At 42.2% G+C, this 23,244-nt stretch overlaps 1 protein-coding gene across 1 annotated transcript; it reads left to right on the forward strand.

The window, feature by feature from the left end:
* The first annotated feature begins 620 nt into the window (after positions 1 to 620).
* Positions 621 to 8,165, forward strand: gtf3c4 (general transcription factor IIIC, polypeptide 4). The gene is made up of 5 exons (XM_031277574.2): positions 621 to 986; positions 3,553 to 5,280; positions 6,604 to 6,734; positions 7,186 to 7,274; positions 7,913 to 8,165. The coding sequence occupies exons 1-5, from the start codon at positions 672 to 674 to the stop codon at positions 7,975 to 7,977; spliced, it is 2,328 nt and encodes a 775-aa protein (XP_031133434.1). The 5' UTR covers positions 621 to 671; the 3' UTR covers positions 7,978 to 8,165.
* Positions 8,166 to 23,244: the final 15,079 nt, after the last annotated feature.

Below are 23,244 nucleotides of genomic sequence, written 5' to 3' on the forward strand. Positions count from 1 at the left end.
CTGTGACTGAAAGCTTCATGTAGCTATAACTTTAATGAAATGTATTGATCTGGCATGAAATTGACTGACACCCATAGAGCTGGGCGATATGGAAAAAATCTAATATCACGATATTGTTGACCAAATACCTCAACATCAATATTGCGGCGATATTGTAGGGTTGACAATTGGTGCTTACAAAAAAATATTTACACAATGAGATTGTTGATAAATAATCATCATTTATGTGTATATAATAACTAAGTGGGTAAAGGCAAATAATAGAAAAGCTAGAACAGTCTGGTAAGTTAAAAAAAATTACATCACTTTACTGTAATCCAGCCATTAAAACCAGAGACAGGTAACACTTGTGTCATATAACAATATTACGATATCCAAAATCTAAGACGATATCCAGTCTCATATCACGATATCGATATAATATCGATATATTGCCCAGCCCTAGCAATAACTCATATTTGCTTTACAAGAGTCCACCTAACTTAAATCCCCTTTAGTCCCCTTACCAGCAGCAAACTGTACATCTAGTGTTAAAGAGGCCTGACCATAGGGCCTGAAGTAACATTTATTGCTGTTGACTTCACACACAGTGCACTATTTAACTCTGCGGAGGAAGTCCCGCCTTCCTCTTCTCCCGCGCTCGCAGACGTCACATCCACCGCAGAAAAAACATGGCGGCTGCCAGTCCCTCAGATTCGGCGCTTTCACTGCCGAGAAATGTAGTCATCAAGACCGAGCCAGAATCTGAAGATGATCTACTCATCAGCCCGGCGGATGTGCCGGTTAAGCGGGACCCCGTCGTCCCGCTCCTGTCCCCGGTCAGCGGGCTGCAGCCGCTCGCCTGGTCGCAGGACCACCGTCTGGCTGTGTGCACCAGCAGCTCCATGTCGCTGCTGGAGCTGGTGTGCGACGTCCACAGCAACAAACAGGACCTGACGCTGCACCGGACCTCAATCCCCGTCCCGACCGAAGCGTTAAAACTGCGGGTAAATATCCACCAATGTTCACCTGTTTACGCCGTAATAAAGGAAAAAAGCATGGACCCATGTAGCACTGTCACAGCAGAGAACGTGCGGCTGTTGATAGAACTTCGGCTAGTAAACATTGAGACTTGTTTGCTCAACCCGGAGCCTCAACCTGTGTAAGTGGTCGACCACTTAACTTGACTAATACAGACTGTGTACATTTCATAATATGGTGTGTGTATCAGGAAACAACAACCGATACAGCCGATTGCTGGGCTTGTTAGCGTACTCCCTCCCCCTCCAGCTGTCAGAGACTAAATCACTTAAAGGGGAGTTCCACAATTCACCCATATTTTCATGAACTGGCCTCAGGCTTTCTCCTTAAAACCCACATCTTTAAAAAAATAAATAAAATAAATGTAGTTAGATGTACACTTAATGCCTCCAGAAACCATATTCAGTTAATTATGTCTCAAGTAAGATGTTACTGGGATGTGAAATCTATAATTGCTGTTAAGTGGCACTGGTTTTGCAGATATGTAAACTGTCATGTTGACACCAAATGAAAAACTGCAAGTTTATCACTGTAGCATCTTAAACACATTATGAGGCATAATCAGTCAGTGAAAAAGTCTGGGTTTGTCTGTATGTGAAATGAAAACCATCCAGACATGTATTAAGACATCTACTTAGTAATTTGTGTCCGATATGTTGCATACTGGACCATGATTGGCTTCCAAACTAGATGTGATGTCACAAAGTCATGCTTGTGGATACACGTTCAACTCCGAAACAATCTCCCCCCCCCCACCCCCCATCAGCTAATGAATGTGAAAACAGCATTTTTGAGTCAAACTCTGCACATTCATACATCTACACAGTAAAGGCCAAACATCAAAGTGAAGTAACATTAAGCAAAACATGGTTATAGTGGAGGCTGGGAATTTTAATTTTGAGCTATTATGGAAAAGTGAAGCTCAGGATCATAACTACTGAGTAACCAGTCTCAAGACACAAACACAGTTACATTTTTAAGTGGTTGGCAATTCCTTAAGTAAAAAGATTTGCCCCAAATTCCCAGTGGTGAGAAACTTAAAAAAAAAAATAACTGAACTGAAAGAAATGCTGTCTTATCTACAAAAGTAAAGAGTACATTTTTGCCTCAATTGTCAGCTGTAATGTCCTTAATTTGATCGTCAGTTTAACAAAGTTTTTGGACGACATTTGATTGCAACAAAAGTGCCAAGACATTTTAAGGTAGGACCACTGCTAATAAGTAACACAAGTGTTTAAAGAATATCTAATTACAAAATGGCATCTGTGAGGCTATTGGAGTAGTGTTATTTGTCTACTTGTTAAGCAACCTGTGTAAACATGCCTCAGAAAGCCAGCCAAGCTACTATTCACTTGTGTGCTATTAATTTGGCAGCAGTGGAGGTTTCTGTTGTTTCATTATTTACTAAACTGAACGAAAGATGATTAAAGCGACGGAATACAAATGTTGATGAATAGAGAAACTGAAAAACAATGTCTCCGCGCAGCTGCTCTGGTGTGTGAACATGATTGTTTATAGGTTCGTCTCCACTCCAAAAATCCACTTGGCAGATTAAATACTGGATGGAGCGGAATTTTATAATCCACTAGCCACAGTGGCAGACGGGCAAAGTTGCTTTCCTGCAGTCATTTATATATATGATTAACTGCTTGTAAATAGGAGGGCTACTGAGCAGTGGGCAGTCGACGGTGGCACGCAAACAGGCCACATTCTGTCTGGTGGTAACTGCTGCATCACCCATCCATATGTGTACTGTGTTTCCATGGCATTTTATTAAAGGGACCGTTCACCGCAAAATCAAAAGGGCATATTTTCCCTCTTACGTGTAGTGTTATTTATCAGTCTAGATTGTTTTGGTGTGAGTTGCCCAGTGTTGGAGATTATCGGCCGTAGAGATGTCTGCCTTCTCCAATATGATGGGACTAGATGGCACTCGGCTTATGGTGCTCAAAGCTGGCTGATGAGGTTGGCGGGTGTAGTTTGGTAGAAGAAAAAAAGTTCCAACATGAAACAGCTCCCAACCAGGTCTGTGGATTATCTTGAGTAACTAAGTCATGATTGCACATGTTAAAGTGGCTATGTGTAACTTTCAGTTTGTGTTGATTCTAGCGGCCACTTTGGACCAAAATGGTAGTGTTTTTACCGCACCTGCTGTCGTAAAGGTCTTCTCTTCATGGTGCTGTATTGCCCACTGTATTACTGAGTTAGCGTTACGGGGAGGTCATATAGTTGCGGTGAATGTTCTGCTCGGACAGAAAATCATTCATTTACAATAAAAGAAGACAGAAAAACAGAAAAATCTGACCCGGGCAGAGGAAATAGTAAAAACTACATAAAATTAGCGTTCTTGTCACTGTTAGTCTTGTTTGCTGTTGGAGGTCATTTATGATCATCAGATGGAAAATTTAAAGTTTCAGAAACATAAAAAAGTTACATATAGTCACTTCAAGTGTGTATGTATGCTGAAATGACCTGACCTTTCTGACCTGATCTTAAATATTGCTTTCATTTGTGTTTTTGTCTTTTTAAAAGGTGGGACCGGCAGCAGAGCTAGCTCAAGCGAGGGAGAAGTTCTCAACACATCCGGACCCCACAATAAGGCAAGTTTTTCTTGCCAACAAAGATATGAACCCATCGATAGGACTGCACAAAGGAATACAATATGCCAGTTGGTCTCCGTTAGGTTGTGACTCAAGCGGGCGCTGTCTGCTCGCTTGCCTAACACTTGACCACAGACTCACCATTCATAACAGCCTCAAGCGTCTCGAGTGGAACATGCTAGTCGATCTCACCAAAAAGTACAGCGAGAGGCTAAAGGAGCGAGGCTACTCCAAGAAAGATAACAAGCCTCCGGAGGCAAACCTGCAGGACTTCGACGAGCTGCAGCGGCGCTTCCGAATGCAGACTCCTCTTAGAATGGAGTGGTCGAGCGTTTACACCACCAAACAGGCTCAGCCGGACAACACGTGCAAAGACATGGAGATGGTGCTCCTCGCCGTCTTAATGGAGAACGGTGACCTTGTTTTGTGGAAGTTTGTGTTGCCCTTTTTAAGTGCGTCAGATGTCACGTTTTATGACATCGTGGAGTCCGGTGTGACCCGCCCCAGTGACTTGGCGTGGTGGGAGTATGAAAGCGCAGATCGGCGGATGAGCGGCCTGATCGTCGGCAGCGAGGTGGGACCCGTCAAGATCATGCCGGTCAGCCTATCGGGAGTGAAGGGCTACTTCACCCTCCGACACCCCGTCATCCTCTGGAAGGAGTGCGACGAGATCGCCGTCGAAAACCTCAAATGTGTCCCGATGATCCACCCGATCCAGAAATCCAGCTGCAGTCTCATCGTGGCCTCCCGAGGCTGCTACGTCTTTTGGTGTTTGCTCATGATTTCGCCGGCCGGACTTAATGTACACAACTCTCACGTGGCCGGGCTGCACTCGCTCCCCGTGGTCTCGATGGCGATCAGTCAACATGGCGTCGCAGTGTACACGTGTTCTGTAGACGGGTGGATAAAAAAGCTGACGCCAACATTCACAGAGAACACTTTGATTTTCAATCAGGAGGACATGTTGCGACCTGAAAACCTAACGGGGAGGAGGATACACGGGATCGCGGTGAGCCGCAACGGAGCATACATTGCGCTCGCGAGCACACAAGGTATGGTTGGCGGCCATCATCCAGTCAACAGGACCTACCAGGTTCACTTCGTGACCTTGAAAACGCCGGAAACGGCAGCGGCGCTGCTGCTCAAGTCCCCCGCGCAGAACTTGTACAAAACGGCGGACCTGCTCGATCTCGTGAGGTGGCAAATTTTGAAAAACAAGTGCATCCCCGCGTCGCTGCTGGAAGAACTTGATCAAAAGATCCAGGAGGTAGACTTGCCCTACTTGTGGCGTTTGAAGCTCTTTCTGGTGCGAATACTTTACCAGTCACTACAGACGCCTCCCACAGACCACCGCTGGAAACCCACGCACATGGAGAACAAGGTGTTTGTGAGGGACGAGGAAGAGGAGGACGGAAAGGACGGAGAAGATGGCGTGCAAGAGGAAGGCGAGCCTGGCGGAGTAAAGAAGGAGAATCGGGAGGAGCAGATGGAGGAGGTGCAGGCTTGGATCAATGCTGTAGAGACCCACATAATGAGAGAGAACATGAAGAAGGTGCTGGGGGTGGTGTACCTCAACACCTGGATTGCCCAGAACACCAGCATACCCTCCTGTGGCCTGGTGGAGTACCTCGCCAGAGACTCTAACGACAGAGCTTCAGAGGTAAAACTCAGTGATGCGCCTCAGCTTCTTCCCACCAATGTTGTGATCTTTAGTTTTTATTTTTATTTATTTTTTTGCCCTGATCAGAGTGACTTAATGTCGGGTATATGGTGATGATCCCAAAGTACACTTAAAGGAGAATTCCGGCCAATTTTTACATTAATCTTGATCGCTATAGCTATACAAGTACTTTAGAAAAAAAACGACCCGAATCAGTGCAGGCAACACGGAGTTTCTGCAGCTACATGCACAAGCGTCCCCTGAGCTAAAATGGCAGTTGTCGGGGCAAGTTTTAGAGTGCCTTTGTGCCTCTTAACAGACACAAAATGCAATTAATATGTCTGTACCACATGAACAGGGCCCTTACGTGTCAACAAGGTGTGTTTTCAACTCATCGATAGTACTATAGCGATCAAGATTAACGTTAAAATTGGCCAGAATTCTCCTTTTAAAGCACATTAAAGTGAGTACATGGCCAAAAGTACGTGGAATACTAGAATATTACAACTGTATGTGGTTGTCAAACATTATATCCTGCCGTAGCATTCTCATTAGTTCCTTTCAATCAAATGTATAACCCAGTGGGCTATAAGTTACGTAGAGAAGGGCAGTTTGATTTGATTGGCTGAGCAGAAAGGTGGGGTTGTTGAAAACTTTCTGATGGGTTTTTTCCGTTTTTTAGTAACTTTTTAGTAACACCCAGTAGTGCAGCGTGACATCACCACGGTTATCCAGGAAGTTCAAGTGCCCGTATCGTGGGATCTTAAATTAGAACTAAGGGGTCTAGCCCAAAACATTAAAAAACCTGGAGTGTCCACATACTTTTTGCCATATAGCGTAGGCTTCAGCATTTACCAGTATCTCATAATGGCCACCGTGGCTGCTGTTCAGGTAAAGTTACGTAGTTCGTTGCTTGTTTTGTTTTTAAGAAAATGACAAAGTAACAAACTATAGAAGTCTTCGAAATTGTTCTTGCATTTATAAAAACACTGAGTGTTTTTCTATTAAGGAGGCTGTTGAATTTTTTTATTTCATTCATTTGATTTCAGCCATTTCTGTCTTTTAATGAATGCCTGTTGACGACGTATAGTATACACCATCAGGTGACGATCCAGTGCATTTGGGTAAAATCCACAACCACTTTTGATAAGACTTTGTACAGCTGCTGATCAGCTCTGACTTTAGTGTTTTAGTTATAGCCTTTACGAGATTAGCACCAAACTCCCATTCGTGCCGTCTTCTCTGCAAACATTACACAAGTTAGATTGCCTTCACTTACACCGTCTGGCTCTGTGTGTGTGTGTGTGTATCCTCCTTTCTCAGGTCCTGATTGGCCACATCAAGAAAAAGATGAACAAGCAGTCGTTCTCGGAGCGCTGCAGCCTGTGTCAGGCGGTGCTGCCCTTCTCAGACCACCGACAAGCAATCTGTGAAAACGGCCACATGTGGCTCAGGTATAAGAGATCCTTCTCTTCCACAAGTTCAAATCCAATCCACAAAAGATATTTTTTTTTTATTTTTATTTTTATTTTTTATTTATTAGCTTTAGCAGCAACGTGCCTGAGGGAACATGAATCGAATCTCAATGCCAAACGCCTTCTTTGACGGTTTGTTTATCTTCACAGAGAAGTAATCAAGCCTCCCACCTTTTGATATTTACCCACGCACCACTCTCATCGTCTCATAAATATCGGCTGTCAAACATTTCTCCTGCCTTCTCGCTAGCGAGAACGTGGTGCCTCTGGTGGGCACTGAGAGGGAAATGTGTGCCCGTCAGTTGTACCTCAGTGCTGTTCCTGCTCTACTTTTGTGTGTGTGTGTGTGTGTGTGTGTGTGTGTGTGTGTGTGTGTGTGTGTGTCCCTGCCAGCCAGCCCCTCTAATGCCTTTCTCTCGCTCTCCTCCAGGTGTGTGTTGTCATACCAGGCCTGCCAGACGCTGACGTTCAAACGTTGCCTCCTGCTGGATTCCATCGCCAGACTGCCAGAGCCTGAGGGTAAGCGCCACTTTCCATCTCTCTCCACCTCCATTTCACAGTCCCACTCTCCATCAGCCATCTCCTCCTGTCACCTTCAACGTCGGCCTTTATCCCGCTCCGCTGCTCAGATCGTCGTTTGACATTTTGGATTTTGAGTCTGTCCAAAAACTTCACACTTAACAAACATGAATGGTTGTAGAAATTAACTGCTGTTTTTTTATGATGAAGGCTGCTTTCGAGAGTTGAAACAATGGTCAGAAAGCTCAGTCTTTTTGGTTGAGGGACAAATAAAGAGGTCCAGTGCCTACAATGTACTTCCTGCAGTTTGTTTGAGGATTGGCTTCATCTGGCTGCTACGTGCATCCCAGGTCTGGATCAGTCCTCTGGTCATTCCAGCCTATCTGAGCTACAGACTGACAGCTCTGAGCACTTCTGGCATTTGTCAGAATCAACATCATCCCAGCTCCTCCAAACCTTTTTCAGGCATGGAACATTGCTGGCTTCATCTATCAGTAAAAGTAATAGCTTTTTGGGCTCTCAAACATAGATGGCCGTTACATAAATGTTCCGTTATGGCTGTATTCGGACATGTCTTTAGAATAATTTCATATTTAGAAAGCTTCGGTACCAACACGGCTTGTTTTCTCTCCCCGCAGATCCAGAGTGGATAAGGAAGATACTGCAGGCGCCCTGCACGCTCTGCGACTCGCCCATGATCTAGAGGCGATCGGTGGGAGGAACCTCAGGGCTTTCCCTGCATCCTTCAGAGCTTCCCACTCTGACGCAGGGTCCACTTTTGTCACACATCACTGCTACGATTTTTTTTTTTTTTATTTCATGTACTTTGTTCATGTATTTTATTACTTTATATTGGTATCTTAAAAGTTAAATAAAACGGTTTTGATTATACGTTCTAACTCTTATTGAGTTGCTTCTGCCATGTCTTTAAATTAAGGTAAAACCTTTTGGACTCCAAACTTTACAGATATCTTTATTTTCTCAATCTAAAATAAATTCTCAGGCAGCACAGCGTTTGCACAAGGGTGCAAAGAAACAAGTTTAAAATGTGGTTATATGTGGAGGTTTCTATTATTCAGTAGGACTTTAGAGCACCATAAATAAGCTCTCCCTCATTTTCCTTATGTTGACTATATATTTCCCAGCCTTTGGTGTAGTTTTTAATGCAAGTCAATAAGTGGAACTTACTCTGCTAGTCCTATTTTAGTGAGTTTTTTTTTTTTCTTCTGTTTTTTTTTTTTCTTCTTTTTTTGAGCGCAACAAATAATACACTGAATAATACATATTCTGGAAAAAATTCAACATACCTACTTTAATTGGCACTGTAAAACAATTTCCAATCTCTGGGAGGAGGAGGGGGGGGGTGGTGGTGGTGGTGGTGGTGGTGCTCAGTCATTCTCTCAGATGAGGACTTCCGCTAATGTAAACGCAGAAGAGAAGGAGCGGCGAGGCAGATGAGATGAGCAAGCGGTAGGAAGAAAGCGAAAAAGTGTGCTTAAAAACCCGGCGCGCTCCTTCCCACGGGAGCAGCTTGTAATGAGATTCAGCAGTAATGAGGGACAGAACATGGCGCCAGATGTGATTCTAATTCTAATCAAGGAGGAGAGGGTGGTGGTGGTGGTGGTGGTGGGGGGTAGAGAGCATATTGTTAAATACAATTAACCCTTTTCTCATATTTGGAAGGAACAAGGGCTGAAGGGAGGGGATACAGGCTCAGCGGCATGTTCCCGGCCTCGGCTTCTTGTTTTGGAGACATAAAGGTCGGTGGCCTGCTGATCAAAGTGGAGCTGGACCTGAGAGACCGTGCCAGCAGCCGAGCCTCCTCTATCCAGCGCCGCCTCTCATCCCCTTGCATCAGCAGGCCCCGGCAGAGGCGGGGCGGGGTCTGCCCTCCCTCTGGTGTCACTGGAGATGATAGCCTGCCCCGGGGCGAGGAAAGAGCAGGGAGCTCGGCTCCAAACACACAGCACTTCATGAAAGGGAAACTTCCACATTTCTCTACCCAGTGGTGGCATTTATTGGCCCAAGACTCAGTGAAGTCCTTTCGGGGAAGAAAGGGATGTCTCGCGCTTTGCTAGAAAGTGAATCATTTATCACATTATCCTGTGCAGAGCGACAGTGGAAAGATTATTAGTAAGAGTACAGCTGAAAAAAAGCATCCATGAATGAACAGGCAGGGGTGAAAACAATACCAGTGAAATATCCTATTAAGAAGATTTACTACTTGTTTAAACATAACGGTAATTTACTGAAACTACTCACGGTTATCTTTTTGAAGAGTATGATCTGATCTCTGTTAATTCATATTTTTTAGTGCAATGATTTCATCCGAGATGTGCAAAAAAAATGGCACCCAGTATGGACCTAAACATGGCTTTTTCTTTTACCAGCACATACAACGAAAACGCTAGCAAGTGTATCTTGAGTTAAGTTTTTAATCATGTCAAATTATAAAACTATCATCTTCCTTGCTTGATAGCCTTTGTGATTTCCTGGCTTTTTATTTTCAGCTGCACACTAAAGTAAAAGGATTTTTTTTCAATTGTGAAACTGACATGTCGAACAACACGTCTCTGTGCCTGCTCCCTTTCCCCCACCCTAAACCAAAATAAGTTACCACAACCTTTGCCAAAATAATGAAAGTTTATGTTCTCCTCGTGGCGGCAATATTTGATTAAGAGACCTTTGCAATTTTGTTACGGAAAAATAGAGCTGTGTCTTTTTGTAGAGGAAGAGTTAAAAGAAGTTGGTTTCCAAAGGGTCTAAGGCCCTGTTTACACCTACATGGTTATTTTAAAAAACAAAGACATTTCCCTTTGTTTGTGCCCTTTGTTTACACACAAATGGAGAATTTGCCTCTGAAAATGAGTCCGGCCAGAGTGGAGATTTTGGAAAACTTAGTTTGCACGTTTGCATGTAAACTGAGACAAACGGAGGTTTAGGCAGCCGAGGAAGTGAGGAAGAGAAGAGCGAGGAAGTGATTCATTGCTGTTGTTGCTATTTTCAGGATTCTGATAACGGGATCTGGCTAACGTGGGCTTGAGCTTCTCGTTACACTGCCACCTACGGATTTGGTGTGCTCTTGACGGCAAATATATATACACGGGTACGTGTAAACGAACACTTTTCTGAAAACTGACAGCTGTGCACAATGTTATTTTTGAAAACGGGAGAGGTTGAAATGTCCGTTTATGAAAATAGCCGGCCACGTGTAAACGTAGCATAAGTGATTTGGTTCAGTGATTCTCTCTGAAGTGGTGGCCATAGTAGCTTTCCTAAGAACGTTTTCTCACAGCGTTGCAAACAAAGGAATAGAAGTTCAAAGGAAAACATGAATCCTCCTGATTGGGCCAAAAACAGGCAACCTCGCTGAGTTCAGCACTTCATTAAAACTGCTGAAAGTTTAGTAACAAGTTTTACTCCAAAAAGCGCAAGTTAATGGGAACCTAAAGTAACTAAAAGCCTTGTAATGAGCTGTTCACCCGCCCTGTCTGTGGGAGGTTTGCCGTGTTTGGTGCCTTCATGGCTGCCGGGTTTCTGTTGTTTTTTTGTTTTGTTTTTTTCAGCCGGGGGGATTTGGTGCTCCGCGTTACAGTTTGTCAAGTGGAAGTGGCTTCTCGGGTTGTAATGTTCCTGTCACTGATAGGTGGAGACCAGCACTGTTACAGAGGTTAGCTGTGTTTGGTTGATCCTCCTCCTGCTTTAATATAATAATCCGTCAAAGTGCAGCTCCTCTAGTAATTACCTGCTTCCCCTCCCTTTCTCTCCCACTGTCTTTGCTCTCAACACTTCAAACGGGAGATTTTTCTCTTTGCATACAATATTTATACCCTTTATGTCAGTGGCTGGCTGGCATAAAAGATTCATGGCACCTTTTTTTCACACCGTAATTTCATGTGATATTCCTTTTGTTTTGTTTAGATTAGATTTTTGAACACGATATGTCCCACTGTAGTCTCTCAAGAGCATCGATTCATCGCCGCTTCCGAAGATTCCAGTTTGCATTGTGAAACGCGGCAGCTGCTTCACTGACTCTGACATGTGAGCGCGTCACCTGGTGGGATCACGGCGTTGTTTTATAGACCTGCTGCTTTTAGGAGTCTCCTGTTGCTTTGTCCCATCTCTGAGAAAAAGATGGGGAGTAGTTTAAGACGATAAAACGTCAGGAGACGATACTCATTTGTCAAACATGAGACGCCATTCTGTCTACATCGGGGGAAGCTTTCAAAACAGAAATTCCTGTCCAGTTTATCAATCCGACAGTTTCTCTCATATGCCACATTTTTTACTTTGATACATTCCGGTTGTTTGTTAGGCTTTTCTCTGAAATAAACTCCATCATATCCATCATACCAGTATGTTAGGTCTACTATTGAATCTAAAAATGTACAGGTGAGGTGACATCTGTCAGCTTTTAAAGCCTTTTTCTTGATAACCAGTGTGCAGCGATCTGTCAGGAAAACTTTTCTAAGAAGTGAAGCTCATCTCACCTCACGGGCAAGATTATCCTCACGTTATGAATGACCTTTTTACTTCAACTGATTCAAGCTCTTTTAGAGTGTGCTAAGAAGGCTTGATATTGAGAATTATGCAATTTCTAACAACAGAAGTAAACTACTATGTTTGTGTATGGTACCAGAAATGAACGGTGAAATTGCAGGGTTAGGCAACATAAACTAAAATCTATATGATATGATATGATCAACTGTAACAATTAGTTTGATAAATGTAATGGTAGGTTCATAAAATAATGAATTAGATGTAGAGCTGCAAAGATGAATCGATTAGTTGTCAACTATTAAATTGATCCTCAACTATTCTGACAATCGACAAATTGGTTTGAGTCATTTTTTATGGAAAAAAAAGTAAGACTTCTTTGATTGCAGCTTCTCAAAAGGTGAACATTTTCTAGTTTATTCACTCCTATGTGACAGTAAAGTGAATATCTTTGAGTTGTGGGACAAAACAAGACATTTGAGGACGCTATCTTGGGCTTTGGGAAACACTGATCGACATTTTTCATCATTTTTGGACAGACCAAACAATCAAGCGATTAATGCGGAAATAATCCACAGATTAATCGACAATTAAAAGAATTTAGTCCTAATTTAATGCCCAGCCCTTACTGAAGGAGCCTAATGAGCTCTGAATTGTGACTTTGCCTTTTCTTAATAAGAATTGTGTCTGTGCACAGTAGCATCCAGACAGGAAGCAGATAGACCTGGCCGTCTGTAAAGTTAGAGGCCCAGAAATACACCACAGTAAACACTTTGGCCCAGAGATAAACCAGAGTTGCATCATTGCACTTCTGCAGCTGCTGACTCCCTACACCTCCACCTCCACCCCCCTGTGAGGCTTCCGTTTCTAAAGTCTTCTACACTAAGCCCCATCCCCCCCTAAGCTTGTCAGTGCTAATGAAGTCTGTATGCAAGGTTGTCTTCTGCTCTCTCTGAAGCGATGGGGTAACATGGTTGTCTAACTGGTTGACTCCGCTCTGCCGTCCCTGGGGAGCGGAGGGAGGGAGGGCGGTGACCTGAGACCAGCAGAGGGGTTCTGTAAGGAGGATGAGGGGGTTGTATGTCCATCATTAGAGTCACTATTTGTTCCCGGCTTTGAGAGCACTGAAGTGGAACTAATACTGAACAGCAGAATGGACATGGAGAGGGAGGGCCACTTTTTACTGCTACATTAATTAAGCCCATTCTTAACATGCTCCCTGTCTCCTCTTGTTCTGCTGTAATTAGGTGGAGGGGCTGCATCGTGTTTGCGGCTGCTTTAACCTTTTCTGACGTTTAGCACTACATCCCTCACTGGTGAGAAATGAGTACATAGGTTATTGTGATTTTAGTACAACTCTATGAGACTTCCATTTTTGGAGACTTTTGTACTTTTCACTCACTACATTTGAGAAGGAAGTTAACTGTTTATAGGCCTGGAACTAATAATGATTTACACGATTCATCAATTATTTCTGTAAGTGAATTAAAAAATGAAAAAAAAAAAAAAATGAAAATAGTGAACAATGTCCAATACAAGTTCCCAGACCCCAAAGTTAGGTCTTCATATTGCTTCTGATTTTCCGACCAACAGCCTAAAACCCAAACATAGTCTGTTTACAATGGTATAAAACATTCAAAAAACAACTCTTCACATTGGAGAAGATGGAGCCTGAGTATGTTTGTTGTTTTTGCTTGATAAAGGACTTTGATGCTTGATGGATTATATGGATAGCTCCGTCAACGTAAAACAGCTACAAAGGTCATGTCTGCACATCCCGATGTTTCACTGTGTGTAAAATGATGCTCCCAAAAGATGTATTTAGTGAAGCTACAACCAGAGCTGCATTACCAACCGGGCAAAGCAGACACCTGCCCCCAGGCCCCCAGAACCTCCAGGGGCCCTAAGGTTCCAGTTTCACCATGTGGCAATTAGTTTGTGGTCATTTTATTGTTTGCACATTTGTTAGTTAAAGGCCCTGAAAACACATTTTACCAATCAGCTAGTACACTATTGGCTGAGCTCAGCTGATGTCATGCACTTCCGTACACAAATCACAGATTAGCAGCAACATAGATAATAACAAAATGTGTTTTTCTTCATAACTTTGATTGTAGCTTATTTAGTCATAAATATTGAATAATATAGAGACATACTTGTCCCATATTATACATATTTTCATGTTCATACTTGTATTTTGGGTTCTACTAGAACATGTTTACATGCTTTATTGTTCTAAAAACACATAATTTTTTTTCTCATACTCTCTGTCTGAATATACCTTTATCAGACTGTATAAAACACTCTGTTTTAGCGCCTGTCTCTTTAAGCCCCTCTCCCGAAAAGCCCAGTCTGCTCTGATTGGTCAGCGTGTCTGGACTCTCAGGTGTTTCTGCACCTTACATTTGCTTACATTTACCTTTCATTGCAGCAGGGGAATGAAGGAATATACCCTATAGTATAGTTGTGACATCACAACCGTACAGAAGTATGGACGGCTCGTTTAAAGGCACAGTTTCTGAATACAGGCTGTGTGCATTTCTCTGTGGATGGAGCGATTTTAAACTTTCACAGTATTTATATAGCACCTCAATCTGCTTTATAATAATAATAAAAAACATGGACATTTCACTTTTTACAATACAGGACCTTTAAGATGAAATGTTTTCTGTATCCACCAGTAAAGCACAATTAAAACTGAAATGACAGGGGCCTCAAGTAAGTAAAAATAAAGATGATGGGCTGAATGTAATTAATAAATATGGGCTGAATCAAGTTACCACAAACTAAGTATTAATAACTAACTAATATGATCACAATGCACAGAAGGAGGGGGTCAGAAGGGGCCCACGGTACATTTTTTTTTAATCTAGTGGCCCCCTAGCAGCCTAATCCGGCTCGGGCTTCATTTCAATATTAATGCCTTCATCAGGTTTACTTATCATGTGTCCATCAATCAATTATCAATGACATCTGTCTCAAGTTTAGAACTCTAACAGGAGCCATTTGTCTAAATCAGTGGTTTCCAACCTGGGGACCATTTGAACTCAACTGCCAAACAAATACAATCCCCCCCCACCTCCCTTCAGAATAGCGACCACTTCAGTTAGTGTCTCTGCTGACTTGAGTTGATGTTAGCTGACGTTAGCTTGTGGATTAGCAAACTGTCGCTACAGATGTAAAGCCAGCCAGCTGGGAGCAGCCATCACAAACAATAGCAAACGGACGTGGTTAAACTACTGAAAACAGCAAACAGTAATACAGCAAAGCTAACATTATTACTCACGAGTCCATAACGACTCATCAGTTTTCTTTCCTTTGAAATCATGGAGGTTTGTGCGGCGTTGAAACCATGGTTGAAACGGCTCACCGATGTCAACAAGGCTCTTCCTCCTTTCCCGGTCAAACAACTTCTTTTTTTAATTTCTATTCTTCAGGCCTTTTCCTCTTTTGCTGTTAATCTGCCAACTCTACATGTTGATAACTCCCCCCACACACACTCTCCCCCTGCCCCCATCACTTGATTGCTCGCGCCACCTGTTGCTGATTGGCTGGAATAGTGTTGTTTGGCTCTTTGCGCACCTTTTCTGATTGTTTTGCATTTACACAGCCAGGGCAGTGTAGGAAGGAACACCGGAGTGTTTTTCAGCGCACACAGAAAATAGAGAGCTAGGTGACTGTGAGGAGTTATTCACTGAATTCGCAAAAAGTGTATTGGATTAACATCACTTACTATACATTTAAGGGGGCACAAGCCACACGGGTTAGGAACTAAGTCTAAAAAGTCCAAATCAAGTACATGTTAGCGCCAAAAATGCATCTCCAATGTTTGGGGTATTGATTCCTTAACATGTGCCTATAATTTAAAGCTGTGACAGGAACGAGAACGTTTGATACTTCCATGTATTTTACAGCTTATACTTCTATACCAGGTGCTTTTTCTTAAGTAAACGATTAAAGTACGTCTCAGCTAAATGAGATCTGTGTGATGTGGCTTTGAGAGTGATTGATGGACAGTTATTTCTTTATCGCTTCAGAACTATATTTTCTTTTTCCCAAGAAGACGACAGGGATAAGTGAAGAAAAAGCACTCGTGGCTGTGCCTGAGCGTGTTTTCGGCAGATCTGAGGTGAAACATACTGTTCAGCAGGCCTGCAAGACATCAGGTAGTGTGTTCGTAAACGCGGTGGGTGACGGATGTCTGTCTCCATCAGCGCTGGCGCCGTGAAGTGACAGCTCTCTGTAACGGTGACAAGTTAGGTTCCAGCGGAGACAGATTGCCTTCAGGTGGCTCCATTTTCAAAATCTCACCAAGAATGTGGAGCGCTTAACTTTCCTTTTGAAGGCTGAAGGGCTCTCTGTGCCTTTTATATTCCACAATTCAGCAGGAAGAGAAAGTAGGGAGGGAGGGAAAGGGGGTGGAAATGGCTCATTTGAGAGTTTGCTTTAATATCTGTCTTTCAGAGATCAGAGGGTGTCATATCCTCACACCTCATATTTCATAGCATCAATCACAGGCCATGTAAAATTCCCTTAAAAGTGCATTATGCAATATAATAGCAGGTCTGGGTGACATTTATCTGCCAAGGGGAGGAAGGCTGGTTACAGACCTATTGCCTTTTACAAAAAGGATTTCATCACACGGGGAGCCTTTGTGAATTTCTCCGGTCTGTCTTGCCATTGCCGCCGATGAATGGAATTAAAAATGAACTTTGTGCTTCTCCAATAGATAAATATGTTTTTGCACATGCAAATAATCACACCTTAAAGCAAACGCTAGATGTTTTTGGGTAGAATGTTCATAATAGTTCTGCTGACTTCCTGTTGAAACATTGTCTGAGCAGTTGATCTAGATAATCTTTGGCGCAGTCTTCTGTGCCTCAGCATGAGAGTGAGAGAAATTATTTCAGGGCCTGGTTATGCAGAATTTGTAATGAGTATTTTTGTTGAAAATAAAGAAAGAGGAAATACCGGTAATAACTATGTGCAAAACCATTAGAATGAATATTTATGTTGCTCGTTATGAAATATTCATCAAGTCTGTATAAAAAAAGAACACGGAATGGGACTGGGGAGAGAGAGATTGTGTGTGTTTACTTGTGTGCGTTTGTGTGTAAAATGGGGGCGGTGGGGCCCTCACCACCTATTGCAAGGGAGTACTGACAAAACCCCTGGATTGAATATCTGACATCTCTTAACAAAAGCAGCAGCAGTAGCATCTTCCTCCCTGTGTTTGTTTTGTAACATCTCTTCCTCTTTCTCTCTCTCTGCCTGAGGTGATACGAGTCCCTCCGTTCATGCGATCTCCATCTCTCTCTCTCTCTCTCTCTCTCTCTCTCTCTCTCTCTCTCTCTCTCTCTCTCTCTCTCTCTCTCTCTCTTTCTCCACCTTTCATTCCCTCACTTCCCCTTCGTTCCATCTACCCAAATTAAGAAATTAATGAGGGATAGGTTCTTCACCAACTGCCCCCGCAATGTTTACCACTGATGAAATTATAATGTAGGCCCTGCTGTATTATTTATAAGCCAATTAGGGGAAGTGTTACTTGATTTGATGGGGAGCCGACACACAGAGTACATTTAACTAATGGAGACCAAGAGAGTAAAGAGAAGGAGGGGAGGGAGGACAGCTGAGGCGGACTATTCCGTACGATGCTCTAGGATTACGTGGCTAATTGCCCTGCTTTATCTGTCTGTCACGGATAGCCATGCATATTTTAGCGTTCCCAAAGACTTTGATTGTTTGCACTCGTGTTGGGGCTGTAACAAGTAGAGCAGAGGCCAGAGTGGAGTGTAGTTAAAAACTGGCAGCAGGGGAGGCAGGGAGGGGGCGACGGAGAGGAGGAAGAAGAGGGGAGTAGGATGGGGAAGGGGGGGCGGCCGTGCACAAAACTCAGACACTGTGACAGGTGGAGGAAGAGTTTTGACAAGGAGCAAAGGGGTGTCGAGGTGGGAGAATGTAACGGGGGGGGGGGAGTTGAAGCCGTTCATTGAGAAGCTGCAATTAGATGGCAGCACAAACAGTAATTAATTTCACTTATTGTAGCCTGTAGCCAAGCGTGGCTCGCTGACCTCTTCTGCATATTGTTAAGAAACAATTTCATAATTCTTTTTCTTTTTTCATTTGCACGCCTCATTTGCACAACGTTGGCATGGCAAAGTAGCGACATCCAAGGAGACAACCTGGGATAAGAATAGGGCTGGGTACCGAATTCAATACTTTTTAGGCACCGACCGAAATGCCTCGAAAGTATCGAGTATTGAAAATCCAGTAAAAATGTAAACCATTAGCATGTTCCTGCCTCTCAAGTGAGAACATTTGCAACTTTTCTCTGTTTCATCACAATGGCGATTGTGCTGAAGTTATTAGTTGATTAAACAATTGCTTGATCAACGGCACGAAGGCCAAAATTTGTGTGTTGTGGAATATTGGTCAGAAAAAACAATCGATCTGTAGATGTAGGCCATTTTCCTCTCTGCCCTGTTACAGACCAAACAATTCATGAAAAGAATCATTAATTGAAGATGTAAATTATAATCCTTTGGGTTATTCAGACAAAGCAAGTGAACCAAAAAATGTCACAGTTTGATGATTGTTTTCAGCGCAAACTACTCAATAGATACATGAAAAATGGAAATATATATTCATCGCAGCCCTGCAAAAGTTACTCATAAAATAAACTCCAGGCCTCAAATATGTTACAAAACAATTATTGATCCTGGAACTGTCTGTTTGCTGTTGGCTGAATATATTGGAATAATAATGATAATGATTTTCAGCAAATTTATTTGGGTCCTCCAGGGCGAGCCGCGGGCCAAGACCCCCTGGTGAAGATCTGGACTCAGGCCGACGGATCCTGGAGGAACCGGCTTAAGCCCCTGGAGTGGAGCGACTCTGACTGATGAGCTTTTTGAAAGTTGATCAGACACTTATGCTAAGAAGGGGAAACTGGAGCAAAGGCATCCTTAATTATCTGATGAGGGGAAGCTTATCTGAACGGTTTCTTTTTCTCTCCTCTTTTATTCTGCCGGATCACATGGCAGATCTTTACATGACAAAAGAGCTACCTGGCTGGCCCGCTTCATTTAAAACTCCATCCGGATCCAGAGACACTCTGCGTGTGTGACTCCGGCTTCTGGTCCGACGGTGAGCCGCAACAAGTCCCTACTTCACGTTAAGTACTACGACAACACATTCTGGAGTTGTGATTTCCCTGAAATACTGTGCCATAAAGATATCAGGCCTGAGCATATTGGAACATTTATGGGTTTTCTCCCTGTCATAAGTGTGTAATTAATTCACGATTAAAAGTATTAGTACAGGCTTTGTGTGGTGATTTATTTAAAGGCTGGTACTAACACTGGCTCGGTTTCCTCCTTTAGGAAATGAGTAATAAGATCCGATGCCAGGCATTCTTTAGCATCCCTCTCCACACACACACACACACACACACCATATTAGTGTGTCTCCTCCATTAGAAGCCCACACATAAGCACAGGAGCCCTGTCACCACTGCCGTCACAGTCACCATGTTAACTTATTCATCCCTGTTAAAGCCCATGTAACTGGATAGCTGTTAATTAATAAAGCTGTCGGGTAAATGGTTGCCGCCGGACCATCGCTACCATCCATCAGTAACATAATCTCAGGCTTGTTTTCAAGCCAGGCCTTGGGCTCAATTAAGATAATGCTATGCAAACGAGGTCTCTCACCATTAGCCTCATCACATGGCATAACTGGGCCACTCCAAAGAACAATTACCGTGGCACCTCCTCCCCACCTATGATATCAGCAATCATCTACGAGCATGACTGAGGAGTCACGAGTCTTGACCGCCGGGCACCGAGTTGTAGCTGCAGTTTGACCCGGGAGCAGCTGGAGAGCGCAGACGGTCGACTGCAGCCAAGACTGCAGGCACTGTGACTTGTCTGATGGGCTGTAATTATCACCAAGTGATGCGTTTATGTTGAAAATGATGATACTGTTTATATTTTTAACTTAGCACAAAATGACTTAATATTACAGCCCGGTAAATGTGGTTTTGATCAGTTGCTGGTCAAAGGACATATAAAGAGCTGTTTTCATGTCTTTGGGGGGGGCGAGTCCAAGTCAAGTCTCAAGTCGTTGAGTGCAAGTCATACTGTGTCAGATGGTGTAATGTCATCAACTTGTGTAATCCATCAGCACCACTCTCATTGTTTGATGATGCAGCACAAAATAAGCTTTTGCCAAAGCGCTGTTCTAAATTTATTCAGAAATGCCGCCAAAGCGGAAGTGCCAAAAATCTGCAGTTCCTTGAATGGCCACTTGAGGCTGGCTCCAAAAGGGAGTCAATCCCCACAGACCCCATGTTAAACCCATGTTAAAATGCCCAACCTTACAGCAGAAGTCAAACATGTTTACATCCTGGTAGAAAAAAAAACAGTTTTGTCTATAGCTAATTTCTCTCTTCATAACAACTGTACGAGAGATGAATTGTTAGAGAACTCACCCATCAGGGTTAAAGTTGCATAATTACTGCTTTGCGTAACAGGTGGGCTGCCGTCACAGGAGGCGAGCATAGACTGTAGGCTTCATTCGGCCCGCCTCAGCTCCATCCATACTCTACCTCTTTGCCCATTTTTGGATTAGCTGGAAGCAGGCGGTGTCAGGCACTGCCAAGATGGTCGACGGCCGGAGCCATTGTGAGCCGCCCACTTTGGGCTTTATTATTGCTCTTTAGAAACCTATGACGTCATGGTCCATATTTTATACAGTCTAGGGTTTTTACGAGTGGGTAGCTGTTTTGTTTGTATAATGCACAGACTCAAGCCGAGCAATTCGCATTCTGAAGTCCGTTTCAGGTTATTCCACTGATTGACAGTTTGTGGCAGAAACGTGCCAAGAAAGTTTATAAGGCAACAAAGGCAATGAAGAAGACTGCTAGCTAGTAAACATGGCTGTAAACAATGTGGAATTAAAAAAATTACAAAGTACAAAAATGGCTTTGCAAATGTTTACGACAAAAGAAATGCATTTGTGATGTTTGTTAGGCCTCAAGGACACACAATGTGTTTTGGTGAGTTAACACAGAATGTAAACGTAACTTTGGTTTGTTCGCAGGAAAACTCCACATGGCCCCTTTAAGTCAGTCAAAGTCAAGCTACAAGTCTTCACGAGCCAATCTGAAAAATAACGATAGGTCTCTGAAAGATAACATTTGTTTCAACAGAATGAATGTGACTAATTCTAACACTTATTGACCATATTTAGCCAATTTATAACCTAGACATCTGGTTGCTTTTTGACCTGAAAATCACCACGCTTACTGAGGAGCTGGATATGAAATCAGTAAAAGTGTTTCTAAAAAGGAGAGTAGGGGGTGGCAGGGGTCCGATGTTGGTCCTGAAAGGTGGGGGAGACAGGAGGTTGATGTTGGCAGAGTAGTGTCGCCATGGTGAAGGTCAGTGAGGTAGGAGGGGGGCTAGTTATGGTGAGGTTTATGATGTGATGAGAAGAAGTTTGAATTAAATGTGTTGCAGGAGCCAGTAAACCTTTTTAGGACACTATGGATCATGCAATATTAATGACAAAACTAGAAAAATATGGCGTAAGAGGTGTAGCACACACATGGATTAGTAACTCTCTGGACAACAGACAGCAGTATGTACAAATAGGTAATGATAAATCTGATTTAAAGAAAGTATCATGTGGGGTTCCACAAGGTTCAGTACTCGGTCCAAAGCTGTTCATATTGTCCATAAATTAAATCTGTAATGTGCTAAATTGTTGAAATATGTGTTTGCTGATGATACAAATTTATTTTGCTCTGGTGATGATCTGAGGCTGCTTTCGGATACAATGGAGAAAGAGCTGAAAATCTTAAAAAGATGGTTTGATATTAATACATAACTTGTCTTTGAATTTAAATAAAATTAAGTTCATGATATTTGGAAATAAAAAAAATCAATTATGAAGCAAATATGTGGAAATAGAAAGAGTCTATGAAAGCAAATTCTTAGGAGTGATTATAGACCACAAATTATGCTGGAAACCACATATCAAACACGTGAAAACAAAAGTATCAATGTCCATGGCGATATTACAATTCAATTCATATTCACTACATTTATTGTACAGTTCCTTAATATTGCCATACATTACATATTGTGTGGAAATATGGGGAAACACATACAAAACAATCACTAACCCTATTTTTATATTACAAAAGAGAGCAATAAGACTCATTAACAGAGCAGAATACCTTGAACCAACAAACCGATTATTTATAAACTCACACACACTTAAATGTAGAGACTTGGTGGAAGCCAAAACAATGCAAATAATGTATACAGTCAAAACTAGGATGGTTCCAGAGTCTATCCAGAAGCAGTTTCAGATTAGAGAGAACAAGTATGAACTGAGGGGAATGTACATGTTCACAACAGTTGTGTGTATATCAGCAAAAGAAGTAAAAATATGGAATCTTTTAGATGAGGAAGAAAAAAATGTGTTACACGCTACAAAGATTTTTAAAATACTAAAAAGTAGGATGATAAACAAATATAAAAGTGAGGCATCAATGGCAATGTGTATATGAATGGGAATGTATTTTGTTTTGTTTATTTTTTTTTTTACTTCTGCACATATGTGTGATAATATGTATATAACATACAGAAATTAATAATAATACATTTTATAAGATTGATAATATCCTGAGGGACCTAAGAACAAAATAGAAGGTAAAAAGGGTAGGTGTAATAAGCAAATGCTTCAACCTACACCTTTTTGATCAGTATTGATTATAAACAAGTTAAGATGACACTGCATGAACCAAGGTGACACTTTGGGTTTTTTTGGGGTTTTTTACCGTTTATGTTATGTATGTGATGTTGTAAATTTATGTGATTAATTGATTGATTGAAATAAACTAAACTAGAAAAAATAATTAAAAAAAACTGGGTTAGTTTGGCAACATTCCTCACATAAAGTATGTAATATCAATGTACAGTTTAATGGGTTACTGGGTTGTAGTAGAGTGATGCAGTCATTTAACATTATTTTTCATATTGGTGCATTTGTCTTCAAACTATGAAGTTTCACAGTGGGTTTTTTTTTTTGCACATTTTGAACATTAGGGGTGCATGATTCAGAAAATGTCACGATTCGATTCAATATCAATTTTTAGGCTCAAGATTCGATTCAAAATCGATTTTTGATTCAAAAATGATTCTCGATTCAAAAAACGATTCACGGTATGTAAATGTAGCTACTTTTCCCATGTGATTGCACTAGACATACAATTAAAAAAAAAATTAAATAAAATATTTTTTTTTGGAATTCTATGAATTGATTTTGAATCGGTAGAGCTTGAATCGCGATACGAATGTGAATCGATTTTTGTGCACACCCCCTATTGAACATGATCACTGTAAGAAGAAAATTACAGCAGAATGGTCCTTTAATAAACAGATGTTGGCTATCGTGTGAGATG

This window comes from Sander lucioperca, chromosome 14 (assembly GCF_008315115.2).
Source record: "Sander lucioperca isolate FBNREF2018 chromosome 14, SLUC_FBN_1.2, whole genome shotgun sequence".
NCBI lineage: Eukaryota > Metazoa > Chordata > Actinopteri > Perciformes > Percidae > Sander > Sander lucioperca.